The following is a 15,657-nucleotide window of genomic DNA, read 5'->3' on the forward strand; positions in this document are numbered from 1 at the left end:
CTCCCAAAGCTCAGCATGGCTCTCAATGCTCCAAAAGCATCCTTCTCCTTCACAACTCTGGGCAGCCCTTCAGACTAACTGGTTCTATCTATCTGGCCCTGAGGTGATTGTGGGGCTGGTCCAAGAGGCACCTCAGCCAACACCATGGGGTGCTCTCAGTGTCTCTATAGGACTGTTTATGGCAATGAGGTTCCTCACTGGGTCTTGCAGGGCTCCATCCCAGCACCTGTTACTCTTAATCTAATCCCGCCCTACAGGTCAGACATCTGTGGCTCACACCCAGGCAGGGAGGGAAATGGCTCTGGTTTCCACATTCCCAGATTGTTAACAGTCCTGAGTAACCAGTGTGGGAGCACCGATCTCCACGCTTCTATTCCAAGAGGACTCTACAGGTTTCCTTATCTGCATATGGGGCATAGGGAGATCCACAAGGAAGTGAGTATCATGCATCCACCTTGGTCCCACAGTAAAGGGTAGCATTAGGAACTTTTGCTGTTGGCAACAGTAGCCTTCTTCTATTTTAGAGGAGGTTTTGTGCCACAGAACTCTCCAGCCCAGTGGTCCATCCTCAACCTTAAAGACCAGGGAGGACTAGAGAGGGGTGCGAGGAGTAGGCACAGAGGATGATGTTAGGCTGCCCATTCCCCATGCTGCCCATTCCCCATGCATCCATAGACCAACCAGAGGGGGGCGGGTCATTGGGCTTAGGTCAGTCACGCAGCCAGGAGCCTGCAGAAGAGCTCGCCTTCTTGTCTGACACCAGCACCTGGTTATTGGAACGGCCCTACCCTCAGACCAAGCACCACAAACAGACTACACTCCGGGATCCCCCTTGCAGCAGTCAGGTGACCTTTCTTTCACTCCTGATGGCCACCGGAAAACTAACTGTTCCTTCCTACTCTGGGTTTGACATTTTCTGAGAAGCTTTTAGATCCCAACCGTCTGCATCTCTGTTCCAAGTTTTAGCCTTCCCTGAAGCCACTATTCATGCGGGGGGCAGGTGTCATTTGCAGTCCTTTAGCAAGATCCCAGCTCCTGCTCCAATCAGGCCCCAAGCTGGGTCCTCCACCGAGGCTGTGGTACAGCTGACCCCGAGCAACAGGTCGTTGCGCACGACGTGCATGGCATGACAAAGCGCCGGGGCGCGTGTCCGCAGCGCATCCTGCGGGGTGTCTCCCGAGACACGGTCCACGTCCTCCCGGCCCCAGCGTCGGCCGGGCAGCGGTCCCACCGCGCTGTGCTTCCTCTCGGCAACGCGTCCTGCCCGGGCGCCCTCATTGGCCCCGCGCCCCGTGGCCGGCCATTGGTCCGCGGCCGCAATTTACATAGACCTATCTGGCCCAATCGGTGTGCAATGCCTACTTAACATGCACGACGGCCGCCAGTCAGCGAGCACCGGGGCCGGGCCACCACGTGCTGTTGCTAAGCTTGGGCTTCTAAATTGTTACTACTGGGGCCAGCCTATCCCAGCCAAGGTTCGCATCTGTCAACATTCTCAGCCCTGCCCGAGGCGTTCGGCCAGTCACCATTGGCCAAGGCTGGCATAGGACCCGCCCCCTAGGCCAGAGCTCCCACACCGATTGGTTGTGGCGACCGCCGCTCGCCTTATGTGTCAATTTGAGGGCCCGAGGCGGAGGGTGGCGGTCCAGCGCTGGAGTCCGCGAGTCGGACTGGTGTGCCGCCAGGCGCGGGGCGTGCGGCGAGCAGAGCCGGCAGGAGCGCGCCGGGCAGCTGCCGCCGCCGTCCCGTGCGCGGGCGGCAGGATGGAGCTGAATTCCCTGCTGCTGCTGTTGGAGGCGGCCGAGTACCTGGAGCGTAGGGACCGAGGTAGCCTGCACCCCTTTGTGCCAGGGTGGGCGGGCGGCGGGCGGGTGCAGGGGGCCGCTGACCGCACGGTCTGTCCCGCAGAGGCCGAGCACGGCTACGCCTCCGTGCTGCCCTTCGACGGCGACTTCGCCAGGAAGAAAACAAAGACGGCCAGCCTGGTGCGCAAGGCCCCAAACAACAGGTACCGCCCCCACCCCCCCACCCCCGCGCGCTGTGCCCAGCCAGCTCGGGCCGGCCCCGCCCGACTGTCCCCGTCCTCTCCGCGTCCCCAGCGCAGTCCTGCGCGCACCCGGGCGGCCGGCCTGGAGGAGGTGCCGGCCCCGCCCGCGCGTCGCCATCTTCCCGCGGCCGCGCCTCCCGCCGCCGTAAACAGTGCCACGCGTACAGCGTCCGCGCTCGCCCAGAGTCGTTCTGGACTTTTCCAGACTGGAGAGGAGCTGTCAGTTGGTGTCGGCCGCTGTTCCCCACCTAGGGCCGAACTGGGGACTCCTCCCTCCCTTGCACTTCTGAAGCTGGCCTTGCTCTTAGGCCCAGCACCTTACCCACCCCCCACCCCCGGATACCCACAGGTCCTGCACAGCCAACTGACAGGGAAACGCCTAACTACAAGTGCAGGGCTGGAGAAGAGCTGCAGGGAGCTATTTCTACCAAGAGTCCCAAGGCCCAGCTACTCCTCTCTTTGCCTTGGCCTAGTACTTGGAGGAAGCCCTGAAGTTGGGGTTTAGGCATGGCTAGGACTCCTAAGGGTTCCACCTTCCTGGCTGCAGTGGGGATCGTGGCACACCTGACAGTGTCTAGGGGTCAGCCTTGGCCCAGCCACTCCTGTGTGGTCAGTCTGGGAGCTTCCCTGGCAGGCTGGGGGCTTCAGGGGCCCCTGGCAGAGGGTGTGGCTCATTCCTGTGGCCTGTCTGTTCTTGGGAAACAGAGAGCCTGGCACAAGGACCCATTTTTGTGGTGTCCTAGGCCTGGCAAGTAATTGGTTGAATTTCCAGCTGCCTGAGTCCCAGCCCTTGGTCTTCTGCTTTGGGCAGTTGAGAGGGACATAAGTGTGTTGGAGGCCCCAGTGTCCCAGGCTTCTACAGGGAGATGGCCTGGTGGTCCCTGATTCTGTCTGCCCAAAACCCTAGGTCGGGAGTTCAGGTTCCTGTGGCATGGAGTAACCACAGGTAATAGGACCAGTAGCAGAGACACTCAAATGCTTCTGCCATATACACACGTAAGCAATCTAACCTAGTCTTGTAAAAGAAGCCTTATTTGGGGGGCTGGAGAGATGGATCAGCAGTTAACCCAGCAGAGGACCTGGTCTCAATTTCCAGCACCTACATGGAAACATACAACTGACTGTAACTCCAGTTCCAGGGTACCTGACACCTTCACACAGACACACATGCAGACAGAACATCAATGCAATGCACATAAATAAAAGATTTACTAAGAAGCCTTATTCTGAACTTCATTTTACAACAGAGGAAACCAAGGCATAGACAGATTGAGTTACTTGCCTAGGGCCCACTTAACCACCTCTGTCCCCTGTTACTGGATGTGTTCCTAGGCTTCCTCCTACTGCTAGGATGGAGACCTGGGTGCAAGGGGCAGGGAATACAGAGGGCATCCCTGACTTGGGTGCACTTCCCTAAAGCTTCCTTGGACAGAATGTACTCCCTCAAGGCCTAAAGCCCTAGGGGTGGCAGGCATAGCCCTTCCCTCCCCAGTCACTGCTCAGTTGAGAAGCTGGGATCCCAGATGTGGAAGGGCATTTCTGAACCTGTAAGGCTTTCTGTGCCCTGGCACATTGAAAGGCAGACTTGTGGATAGCCGGCCAGGGCGAGAGGAGGGCAGGAGGGACGCACTAAGGTAAGGACAGAGCAGCTCTGTGATTGACATGGACTCTGTGTAGGTCGCTGAGGGCCCCCAGTGACTCCATGTGAGGGGCCTATAGCTAGCCTTTCAGGGTCTCATTCTTTGAGAAGGTGAACAGAGGGATCAGATCAAGGTGGTGCCCAGACAGCACCTGGCACAACCGTGGCCTCTCCTCAGACACAGGTGCTTCTAGAACCTGCGTGACAAGCTCCCCTACAGGATCTCTGAATGCAGGGAGAGTTCCAAGAAAGGCCATCCCCCATGCTGCTGAGGAGTGGCCTTCCAGTCCAGGGTTGGGAACCAAGACAAGGGTCATCCTTTGGTCAGGAGGTGGGGGACTTCTCAACACCGAAGGCCCCTGCTGATCCAGCCTCCTACACAAAGTAGCAGTCGGGCTGCAGTGTGAACTGAAGGCCCAAGGCCAGTGAGCAGCTTCTGTGCAGCCTTCTTGGCTCTGGTTGGCTCATGGGGGGATTCTGAGCCCTGGTGACTAACAGGTCTTTGAAGACCCTGGGAACTGCACAGTGAAGCCCAGGAATCAGCAGGAATTGAGGGAAGATGGTGACCTTGTACCCTAATGGTTTCAGTAGACAATGGGGCAGGCAGAGAACACTTTTTGGTGAAAGATACTAGATCCAAGATCTGGAACAGCAGCAGCAGAAGGAACAGGTGGGCAGTGGCCAGCAGAAACACAAGGAGGGACTTGGTCTGGGTGTGTCCTGAGCTGTCTACTCATTTGTGCAGCAGGCCCGGGACCTAGAAGCCCTTGTTGGCTTGTGGCATTCCCTTAGATTTTCAGTCTCTTGGAAGCCCGAGTAGCACCTGTGGTGTTCAGAAATCTGCTCTGATCTGAGTGAGGTTGGCCAGTGGGGCTCAAGCAGTCAGTCCCTGGGGTCTCCTGGACTCGGGGTGACATGTTCTGCCATAATGCAGCTCCTGAGAGAAGTGGGATTGGCCATCTTTTGTGTTCTGCTTTGTACCCACAGGCCCAGAAGTTTCCTACAAATGCCCCTGTGAAGAGTCTTGGGTGTTCGTATCTGTGCGACAGAGTGGCCGTGGGAGGACAGGATCATCTTGTCTCCTGAGGGCCTGGCCTTTGTGACACATGCTCAGACTGCCACTGGTTCTCTGCATGGCTTGTGTTGCATATAAGGACACAGCTGGCCTGAGAGAAAGGGAAGCAGAGAAGGAAGGTGGCTGGGCACCTGCGAGCCCCAATTCTCACAGTTTAGCATGGGGTTATCCTAGCCTTTGGTAGGCAGCTGTGCACCTGCCCAAGCTCTCAGCATCCAGAGATATCCTGGACCTAGACCCTCCTAGCCACTGTGTGAGGGCTCCCGGCTCTCTACAAAGAGCCTCTGTTATTTGTGCCCTGGTTGTTAGGCCTTGAAGTGAGCCCTGTCTTTCTATCTCTCTAAACAGGTCTTCACACAACGAACTAGAAAAGCACAGGTAAGTGGCATCCCCATTCCCATGCGAGCTACTAGATGTGACTACCCCCAAACCCAACACTGAGGGGGTGCTTTCGCTGCCCTGGCCTGTCTGAGTTGCCAGGCTATGCTCTAGGCTCTGGAAAGATCAGTTCTAGAGGAGTCTAGGATCTGTTTTCAGGCATTTTAGATTGGCAGGCAAGAGCTTGGCCCAGGCCCTGTTCTTTGGCCTTTAGCCTGGGGTCAGAACTGGTGGGTACCAAAGACTCGAAGCTCAGCTCCTTGCACTGGTAGCACTCTGACTTTGCTCCCGGAAGAGGACTTGAGTGTGATTCTGTGTGCCTAAGCCCCTTTGGTAACTGTTTCAGCTCTCAGTACAATGGCCTTTGTAGCACATTCAGCCCTTCCCCTCACCTCTGTACTCTTCGGGGCCTGCACCCTGGCTCCAGTCAGCTCCTGGGATGGCTGGTGGCCCCTGAGGCTGCTTGTCATTTGTGTCTTCCCTCTGTCAATGATGACACGGTGTGGCTGAGCCCTGGGAGGTGAGAGGCGAAGGGGATACTTGTGACTGCTAGCAGCAGCCCAAGAGGATGTAGAGGTATTTTAGGCCAGGTAGCCCATAAGCAGTAGCCCCGATGCAAGGACCAGGGATAGCCCCTGAGGGACACTAGGCAATAGCTCTGTCCTGACCTCTGCACCTATCTATAGAATGGACCAGTTCTGTCTTGCCTTCTTGGTGTTTAGGGGGTGGGGTGTGTAACTCTGCATCCTAGATGAGCCCTCCTGAGTGCACTGGGAAGGTCTGGAACCCAGCCAGTTCTTTCCCTCCCCCTCTCCCCCATGTCTGCGCCCAGTGCAGCGCCAACTTCCGCTCTCCCGGGATTCAGGACTCTGGTTGGGGCGGGTGACTGGGCAGGGACAGAACACCATGTTCCCAGAGGAGATGCACTTCCTGCACTGGCTGTGTGTGGTTGGGGGGTTCCCAAGGGGCCAGGCCACAGAGATGGAAGCCAGCGTGAGGCAGACTTGGGGTTGCTCCTAGGTCAGAAGAGACCAGCCAGCCTTGTTCAGACCTAGGCACAGTATCCTGACCTATAGTGAGGGCTTCCCGGAAGCAGTGTTTGGGAGGATGGATAGGGAATGTCATTGAGGGAAGCATGGGTAGTAAGGGTATGGAACCCTCTAGGAAGAGTTGACCTCTGGCCTCTGTAGGCATCCATTGACCTTGGCCTTGATCTCTGCCATCTTCCTCAAGCCTATAGTTAGACTGGGTTTCATGGAGTCCCTTAATTTAAGATGGGGTAAAAGTGGTTCGGGCATCCTGGGTCTCTCTTCCACCAAGCGTAGGGTAGGGTCTGCCTACCTAGCTAATCAGGTCATAGATGTACAGAGCTCTGAGTAGCCCACAGGCCTAGGGCTTGGGCTCTGGTAGGGACATCAGCCATGGCTTGCTGTAGCTGGCCTGAGATCGATGCCAGGTGTTCCTGGCTGCTGGCTGAAGGAAGGGCTTGTGTGTTGTCCCGAGGAAGGAAGGAAATACCTGGCTAGCTGCCCAGCAGGCCATAAGAGGCATACCCTGGACATGGCCTTCACTGGAAGTGTCCTTCAGAGAGACTCAGGTAGGCCTGTGGGACTTCCCCTTTTGGAGCTTTGAATAGTACTCAGCCAGCCGTGGGCCCACTACCCCTGTGGGTCAGTAGCTCTGTTAGAGTGGCCAAGTCTAGCACTTGCTGCTGACCTCAGGGCCTGGCAACCTTCCTAGGCTCAGCTCTAGTCTTCAGTCTTAGCTAGTATTGGTGAGAGCCCTAGATGTTCTTCCTGGCCCTTAGCACTTGAGTGTCCCTGTATGCTCAGAGCACAGGCAGGTCTAAACCCTTAGCTAGGCCCCTAGCCCCTAAACCAGGCACAGAGATGGTTGTTGAGCCTTGACATGCTCTTGCATGGCAGCCAGCAAGTGCCTGATGCAGTCATGTCAGGAACACGCTTGTTAGCAACAACAGAAGATGCTGATACATAGAAGAGAGTAGGGTCCTCTTGTCCCACGCCACTGAATGTAGGAGAATTCCTCACTGCCATTTTTTCTAGTAACCTGGCCTGGAACTTACCTCTGCTATGCAGTCAAGACTCTGACAAACATGTGCTAGGGACTCCTGACATAGAGCCAAGCCCCCGCCCCAGCCTTGGCCTTTGAGGAGTAGGGGTTTTCAGTGAGAAGTTAGGTGTGGCTATGAGAAGAGATGGGCCATTGCTGATACTAACGCAGGGATTCTAGGGGCAGTTCTGCCTCCTTTAGAAGCACAGGGGTTTAAAAAGTTTGGGATGCTTAGGGATAACAATGAGGTGCTGAGTCTCCGCTACAGTGACTTTAGGGGGGATTTGGTGAGGTCCCAGAGCATCCTAGACTCTAGGACTGTGGTGCTCAGAATAGGTGGTGGGAGGACCTTCTGCATGTGTCCTCAACAACCATAGGCTTACACCAGGGTATGCACTCTTCTGGGTTTGGGTTGATTTATTACTTTTACATTGTTTGTGTATGATCAGGTGACTTTTATTCATCTCTCGAAGAAATACCTTTTTCTAAAGTATTATTCGTGAACTCCCTGTATCCCCCTCCCAGAGACCTTATCCTGATCGCTCGGAGCCCCTGAAATGATAAGGGGCCCTTGTTACCCACTATCCCTACCTGGATCCTTCACCCAATACCATGGAATGCTGCAGACCTGTGTCCATGTGCCCCTAGCCTCCCTGACTCCAGAGCCTATAAAGACCCACAGCCATACTTCCCAGGTTCCCTCTGACCTGAGTGTTGTTGAGCTGAGTCTTCAGATGCCCAGGGATGGTTCTGTAGCACCCAAACTCTAGATGTAGAAGTACCAGTCAGCGATATGGGCCAAAGTCAATGGTGATTCTCCCACAGGAACTGTAGTAGGTCCCCATGTACTGTCCAAGTAAGTTCCCGCCACCTCCTTACATTCTAGTTGGTACAAAGGAGAAAATGAGCATCTGCTTGTTTGCGTTTTCATTTCCTGACTGTGCATGGGATGGAGTCTGTTTTCATGTTAGAGTTGCCCTTTGTTTTCTGCGACTTGCCTGTTTGTGTCCTTTGCTCATTGTTATATGAAGGCAGTACTCTTTATTTTTGATGTGTATGAGCTCAAAATATCACTAATACTGTTTTGTCTTTTATATGTATTGCAAATGCGTTTCTACTGTTATTTGTCTTTCAGCTGTGTTTCTTTCTTGTACAAACATGTCTTTCTCTGATTGTAAAACTAAATGTGGGGTTTTTAAAACATAGAAAACCTGGAAAATACAGAAAAGCACAAAGCTAAAGAAATAAACGTTGCCAGCCGCATCCCTGGAGATGCCTGCTTCCCGTGCTTCATTGTGTTCTGTGGAGTCTCTGTGTGCGTCTGCTCTTTTTTATTTTTTAAACAGAAGTGGGTCACTTGTCACATATGTGGTTTGTATCCTAGTGTTTTCACTCGACACTCATGACTGGAAAGATAGATACACCAAAAGATGACAGTGTGGTCATCTCTGGGACGGGGACTTAGGAATTCCTTGTTTATTGTCAGATTGCACTTTCTATCAATTACCAAAAAGCCATGGCCGCTGACATGATTAGATAATGGGTTGTGTGAATTGCTATTTGCTGTGTAACAAGTATACCTGGTGAGAAGGGTCCTTGGCTACTTCTCCTGTCAAATCCCAATGGTGGCTTCAGGACACCTTCTCTGCTCCCTAGCCCAGCTCTGTTTTCTAGTCCCTTCAGTTCCTAGGGTTGGATTCTCACTGTGCTGGAAGCAATGACGCTAAGATCTGGACTCTGGGCAGGTAACCATGTATGCAGTAGTATGGAGCCAGGAATCTGTCTGTGTATGGTGAGATTGAAGATCCTCTAGCCTTGAGGCAGAGTCAGGGGCTTACACATACTCACACCCGGCCTCCTGGCTAAACCGACTCTAGTCCTATATCTAAGAAGTTCTTCCAAAGGTCTAACTCCAGTTCACCAAAAGGACCTCTAGGCCTTAGGGTGCTTGGCCAGGATGCTAGACAGGAAAGTGCTTTGTTAGCAATGAGTACAGTTTTAAAGGCATAATGGCCATGGGTGAACTCCCCCCATCCCATGTATGACTGTTAACATCTCTCTATGGTCTCTTCCTGTATCCAAGGGCTCCCTTCTCTGTCCAAGAGATGTCTGTTCCTGCATTCTGCCTTCCAAGGTCTCTTAGGATTGAGGGAGTCTGTGGGGATGCTTGGGCTCTGTGACTGGGGAACAGATATGAAAAGTAGACTTTCAGCATGTGCCACTTTTTTTTTAATTGAAAATAGATTTTTTTACACAATATATTCTAACTATGGTTTCTCCTCCCATTTCCTCCTAGATCTTCCCTACCTCCCCACCATCCAACTCCACACACACCTTCTTTCTCTCTCTCTCTCTAGAAAACAGACAAGCAAATTAAAAAACAAAACACTGTTAAAGAGGAATATATGTGGGCACTGGCCATGTCAAGCCAGTTGGGCAGCAGGTTTCCACAATCCTAAATAATTTCTGTCCTTGACTTGAAGTTGCCCTTGTAAGAATGTGTCCAAAGCAAGCCATACTGACTTGGAAAGCACTTTGACTTCCAGTAGGGCCTGGCTAGCACCATAACTGGGCATCTCCCAGACAGAACACTGGTTTCCTACAGCTACTGTCAGGTGGGATGTGCAGATGCAGCAGCAGTCCCTGTTACCACGGTAATGTCAGAGATAGCCTGTGGAGTTGAACTTAGCTTCACCCACAGACCAGGCAGCAAAGCTCTCCTCCAGCCTGTGAACAAGTACTGTGACTATGGTTCCAGTTTTGTGAGAAAATAGATCCACAGAAATGGGTACAGGAACGGAAGTCTGGAATGGTGCAATTTCCAGTGAGACCACAAACCAGCAGAGAGAACTGGTCCTCGGCCTCCCTTGACCTTATCAACTCATGCTTTTACGAGGACAGGAGTGACTAGAGCACATTGTGCAGGGCAGAGTCTTAGGCCCCATGGAACCACGAGGACACCATATCTACAGAGGTACCTGTGACAGGCTACTCCTGAGGGGATGTGTTATCTAGACCAGGAGGGAATTCCTGGAGAAGATAGATACTCGAGCCCCGAGGCAGAGTCTGGGGCAACTTCCAGGTCAAGAGGCAGGCCTGCAGTAATACTGGGGCCATGGAGGGGCTTAGCTGGCCACTTCCCACCTTCTGCCAGCCACATCTGTCATAGTTCTGTGGGGTTTGCTGCCTAGCTTGATAGTCTGTCTCTGGCTCTTTCAGACGAGCTAAACTCAGGCTCTACCTGGAACAGCTCAAGCAGCTGGTACCCCTGGGCCCTGACAGCACACGCCACACCACTCTGAGCCTCCTGAAGCGTGCCAAGATGCACATCAAGGTAAGCATGCTGTGCCCTCTGTTCTCTAGCCACCCTGATGTTCCCCCAAGCCATCCATTGGTTCAGAGGACCTGGAGGTGGGTGGTGGAGCCACCTAGCAGGTGCTTGTCAGGAATTTAGGGGGAGACCCAGCAGAAGCTGGTGGGTGGTGTGGAGGCTACATGCCTTGTGTTAGATTATGTTGAGTGGTGTTTGGCAGGGAGACAGTATGGTTGGCTGTACAGGTCAGGTCTCAGGCTGTTTCAGTGTTATAGATAGTTCTCTGTAACACTGGATTGTGAAAGGGCAGCAGCTGGAAGGAGAGGTGGAGTTAAGAGAGGGGCAAAGCGCCATTGTATGCCTTCATGGTCAGACTGGGAGTAGACAACATCTACAGGGAGGTGGGAAGAGTGGTAGAGACTTGGGAGTTGGTGTGGGACTAGGATAAGGGGGATATACCTGACACAGTCTCCTAAGGCCTTCAGACTGACGGTTGCTTATTTAGTGTTCTTGGGACATTTGGGTCAACCAGGGTAGGTCTTTCCTGTCAAAAGGGCTCCTCTGCTTTATAGGTGTGGACTCACAGGTCAGGCGTCAGTAACTTTGAAAGTTATGTCCAAGGCCCTGGGGTTTTAACAGAACAGCAGTGTCTCAGGTGGGCCCCACACAGGAAGGTTTACAAAGGTAGGAAGGTCTGTGCCTTAGAGATACACAAGGCCTGCTTGCAGGCATCCTCTGTACCATTTCCCCACTGCTCTTACATGCTCAGATGCTGCAGATACCCAGTGAAAGCCCAGTCTTGGGCAGGTGGAGCTCTCATGAGTAGGGTTGGAGGGAGGGGCCTGCCAAAGTTTGGATGGCACTGTACCAGGTCTTGAGACCCACACATGTCTCCACTTCCTGGGGCTGGCCAGCAGCACTGGGCATTCTACAGCTAGTTAACAGGCTAAGAGTGAAAGGCCAGGCTGAGTAGTCACCTTGCTGGGGTGAGGAAGGGCATATTAAGCCTTTGGGCATCTGTGGTTCTGTCTAGCAAGTCATTTTATTGGTAAGGATCATGCCTGTAAAGCTGTATTTATACCCAAGGGCAGTTATTCCATCTTGGCTATGGACTCACAGACTACCCTCTATCCCTAGAAACTGGAGGAGCAGGACCGCAGGGCACTAAGCATCAAGGAGCAGCTACAGCGGGAGCATCGCTTCCTCAAGCGACGCCTAGAGCAACTATCAGTGCAGAGTGTAGAGCGTGTGCGCACAGACAGCACTGGTTCTGCTGTGTCCACGGACGACTCAGAGCAAGGTGAGTGCCTAGGCATACAAGGTAGGAGCTCGGACAGCCCAACCCTGGCCTCTGGGTATGGGTATCACCAAAGTTCCAGGGGGACAAGGAAGCACCTAGGGAGAGAGTGATGTTGGTGGTGACAAGGTGCGCACACCACCTGAACTAACTGCTGGCAGTACTACGATAATTTCCCAGCCTTGCATGAAGAAGGGGTGGGAAGAAGACAATGAGGCACAGAGGTCATGACCTAACTATGTGAAGGCAGAAGCTGATTCACCTCTGGTCAGCATGCTGCAGAGTCTGGGTTCATAACCCAAGACTTTGGCTGGAGCCATCCTAGCATCTTCCACCTCAGGGTTCAGAGGACCTCCCTTATCTTTCCCCAGCCCCAGCCTCCACTTCCATAAAAGGGAAACATGAGCTCTAACTTGGAAGGGAGCCCCAGTCTGGCTTCTTTGGAAGGGGCCACCCTGACCCATCCTCTCTCTGTTCTCTCAGAGGTAGATATAGAGGGCATGGAATTTGGCCCTGGGGAGCTGGACAGTGTTGGCAGCAGCAGTGATGCCGATGACCACTACAGCCTACAGAGCAGTGGCTGCAGCGACAGCAGCTATGGGCACCCTTGCAGGAGGCCTGGATGCCCTGGCCTTTCGTAGGCTCCATGTCCTTTGCTTCTTGGCCCACCTGCCTGCCCACCTAGCCAAGTGTCTCAGCCTTCCTGCCTCCCTTAACTGAAGCCAGCCTCGTCATGAGCCTACTGCTGTGCCATTCTCGAAGCTCCAGCTGCTGCCTGGTCTGCCCGCCTCTGCCTGCCCACCCTTTGGTCAGGACTCAAACTGCCTGCCCCTTCCCGCAGGGCAAGAGCCCAAGCAGGGAAGTTGGGTGAGGCTCTCACATCTGGAGCCCAGCATAGTCGCCCACAATCTGTTCTCAGATTCCTAATCATTCCAGAAGTATTAAATATCATTGCTGCAAATCTCGGCAGGATCCGTGTAGGGGCCTTAATGACCACCATGGGGAGCTTGAACCCCAGCATCGGATCCCAGGAGAGAGGAGTGAACTGAGAAGGAAGGAAAGGAAGAAAGAATGGAAGGCAGGCGGGCGCAGCTGTCCATCCATTCATCTGTCCATCTACCTGTTGGTCCACACAGGCTCCTGAGGTGTGGACAGAGGGATTTGTGAAGGGCAGGGTTTGGGTGAGCATTTGGAGCAGGTGGGTGGGATCCTTTTCCTTGGTGTCAGGAGCCAGGGGGATGCTCTTGGGGGTCTGGCTGGACCACTTCATACCAACTTGGGTGGCTTATGCTCTATTAGGACCATCAGATGTATACACACACGCCTAGGCTCACACCCACAATCACATACACACAGACACATGGACATCAGAGAATGTATGTCCTGAGATAGTTGGCCTGAGGTCACTTGGAAATGATGGCCCCCAAGCCTGTGCTTGACTCTCACTCAGGCCCCTGCTCACCTGTGCCAGCCCAAACGTCTCTGTCTAGTTTGCACAGGAAATAGATAGGGCCTTTCTTCCTGGCAGGGGACTGGAATAAGCAGGGTGGCAAGCTGAAACCACTGGGTCCTCCAAACTTTCTCATCTCCCTTTCTTAAGAAAAGAAAAAAGAAAAAAAGTTTGACAGGGAGCTCCCAGAAGGGGCCTCACAAGTCCTGCCCAGGGCAGCCTCAGCTGGCAGAGGCTTTACCCAAAACACAAAACAGAAACATTTTTAAAAAGAGAAAAAAAGCTCTGAAGACTCGCCAAGGGACATGAGTGTGTGCCGCCTCTATTTCCTGTATGAGATTTTTGTACTCTATTTTCCTAGCCATTGTTGTGTCCTTGTTTGCTGAGGGGTGGGAGCGACCCAGCGTCTCAGGGACCCATCCTCTGTCATATCGTCATAGTGTGCCTTGTGTCCCGTTTCACCCCACCCACTGCCACCAGCATGTTCCTGTGGCTTATGGGATGCACCAGGCCTACTGGCAGGTGCCCCCTCACTGCTTTCCCACAGCGGCAGCCTCCTGGGAGGGACATATGCGTGCCTGTGTGGCTCCTGTGGCTGATTTTTGTATCCTGCAGGGTCATGACCTGGCCTCCAGTGGTGCCTCCCTGGTAACTGGCAGGGTGGCTGTGCCTGAAAGTTTGGGGACAGCAGGCCTGCTGGCCTGGGGCCTTTTCTCTGGCCTTGGCAAGGACCGGGAGCGTCAGCCATGGGCAGCTGACAAACAGTTCTTCTGGAGGTAGTGCAGACCTGGCTAGGAGGCTTCCGTTGGCCTTTCAGTGCTAGAAGTGCTCTAAGGGACACCACATAGCAATATTTGGGTCGTGGCCATGTGCTGGCCCACAGCGGTGCCTGCCACCTCCTCTGGTGCATTCGTAAACAATTTCCAAACTGTGGGGAAAATTCCTTGTTTATCTTCAGTCATGCCATCGAGCATCCTAGGGTGGGTGACCTACTGATAGGCAGAATGGAGTTCCTGGAAACAGCTCTGGCATAGAGCCTGCCCCAGGGGTAGTCAAGACGACAGGTGGAGAGCAGGCCTGGGTAGGAATCCATGGACTAGAAGGATAGCCAACATCTTAGTAAGCTGGTTCCCTGATGGGTACTCACGATGACATGTGGGTAGCAGGCCTGGGTAGGGTCCATGGACTAGAAGGATAGCCCACATCCACATCTTAGTAAGCTGGTCCTGTCGACATTTCCAGCCCACTGGGCATCAGTGTCTACCCAAGCATGTCTCCTGGGCACTTGTTTTGAGCACGCCCACCATTAGCACAGAACAGAGCAGAGCTATGTTTAAAGCTCTTGATTCAGGGCTCCTGATGTGCCATGAATTCTTCTATCATCAACTCCCTTCTCCGTCTCCAGCACCTTAGAGTCTGCTTCCACCCTTGCCAGCAGAGTCCACTCCTGGTGACCAGACTGGCCCCCTTGGCTGAATTTTATGGCAGCTCAGCCCTTTGCCTTTTCAGGCTATGGTTCTTATGTAGCCTGGGAGTTGGCCTTCTCAGTCACCCAGGGGTGCTAGCCAGCTGCCCCTCCTACTAGCAGACATGTGAGGGGTGGTCCATAGGCATGGGGGCTGGTGCTAAGAGTTATATATCCATTACTCCTTCTCCTGCTCTCTACCGTTTGCACAGTATGGCCACTGCTAGTGGTCATAGGATTCAGCCAAGGCTATTGTGTGTCTGCTGAAAGAAATCTGGACCAAAATAGCTGCTGCTCATGTCCTCCACCTGCACCTGACTATGCGAGCCATGTGGTGCTCTGTAACAGAGTCTGGACCTCCAGGCTCGGGCCTGGGTCCCCTTACTGGGAGGTGGTCCAGATGTACCAGATCAACCATCCTGTTGCAGGCCCAGCTGGTCTAGCAGGAGAGGAGACAGAGGTTATGTCTCTTTATAGGCCCTAGGCCTGCCTCTGCAGTCCTGTCCTGCAGGTGCTTGAGCCTGCCTTCCTAGGCAGAGGGAGTTGTGCACCAAACTGTGGCTGGACAACCCCTACCCTTCTGTGTGCCCAAGCCTTTCCTGCCTCTGTTGGGTCAGTTAGCCTACCACCTCTTGTGTCTGCACAGAGGGTCTCGACCCCAGGCCAGCAAGCAAGTTAGCTCAGGCCTCTAAACTAGGGCACTAGGGCAGGTTCCGTGCCAGAGTATGTGACTACACAGGGGGCCTGGTGCCAGTGCAGTGGGTGAGTTATGAGACCTGAGCTGCGAAGTGGAATGGGACCCCCATCCCAGCTGTCTAACAGATGGGGCTGTGCTGTGTCATTCTGTCATTGTAATATAAATACAGATTTTTATACCTCATCTGGTTTCTAGTTCTTTCTGTCTCCTTGCTTTTCTTCTTTCC

At 53.7% G+C, this 15,657-nt stretch overlaps 1 protein-coding gene across 1 annotated transcript; it reads left to right on the plus strand.

Annotated features, from left to right (window-relative positions):
- Positions 1-1,610: 1,610 nt before the first annotated feature.
- Mxd4 (MAX dimerization protein 4) lies at positions 1,611-15,614 on the plus strand. Its single transcript, XM_050140847.1, has 6 exons — positions 1,611-1,827; positions 1,909-2,008; positions 5,110-5,139; positions 10,429-10,543; positions 11,660-11,822; positions 12,303-15,614. The coding sequence occupies exons 1-6, from the start codon at positions 1,764-1,766 to the stop codon at positions 12,458-12,460; spliced, it is 630 nt and encodes a 209-aa protein (XP_049996804.1). The 5' UTR covers positions 1,611-1,763; the 3' UTR covers positions 12,461-15,614.
- The last annotated feature ends 43 nt before the right edge of the window (positions 15,615-15,657 follow it).

Source organism: Alexandromys fortis, unplaced genomic scaffold, assembly GCF_014885135.2.
Source record: "Alexandromys fortis isolate MF-2015 unplaced genomic scaffold, M_Fortis_MF-2015_v1.1 scaffold_7, whole genome shotgun sequence".
In the NCBI taxonomy this organism is placed as follows: domain Eukaryota; kingdom Metazoa; phylum Chordata; class Mammalia; order Rodentia; family Cricetidae; genus Alexandromys; species Alexandromys fortis.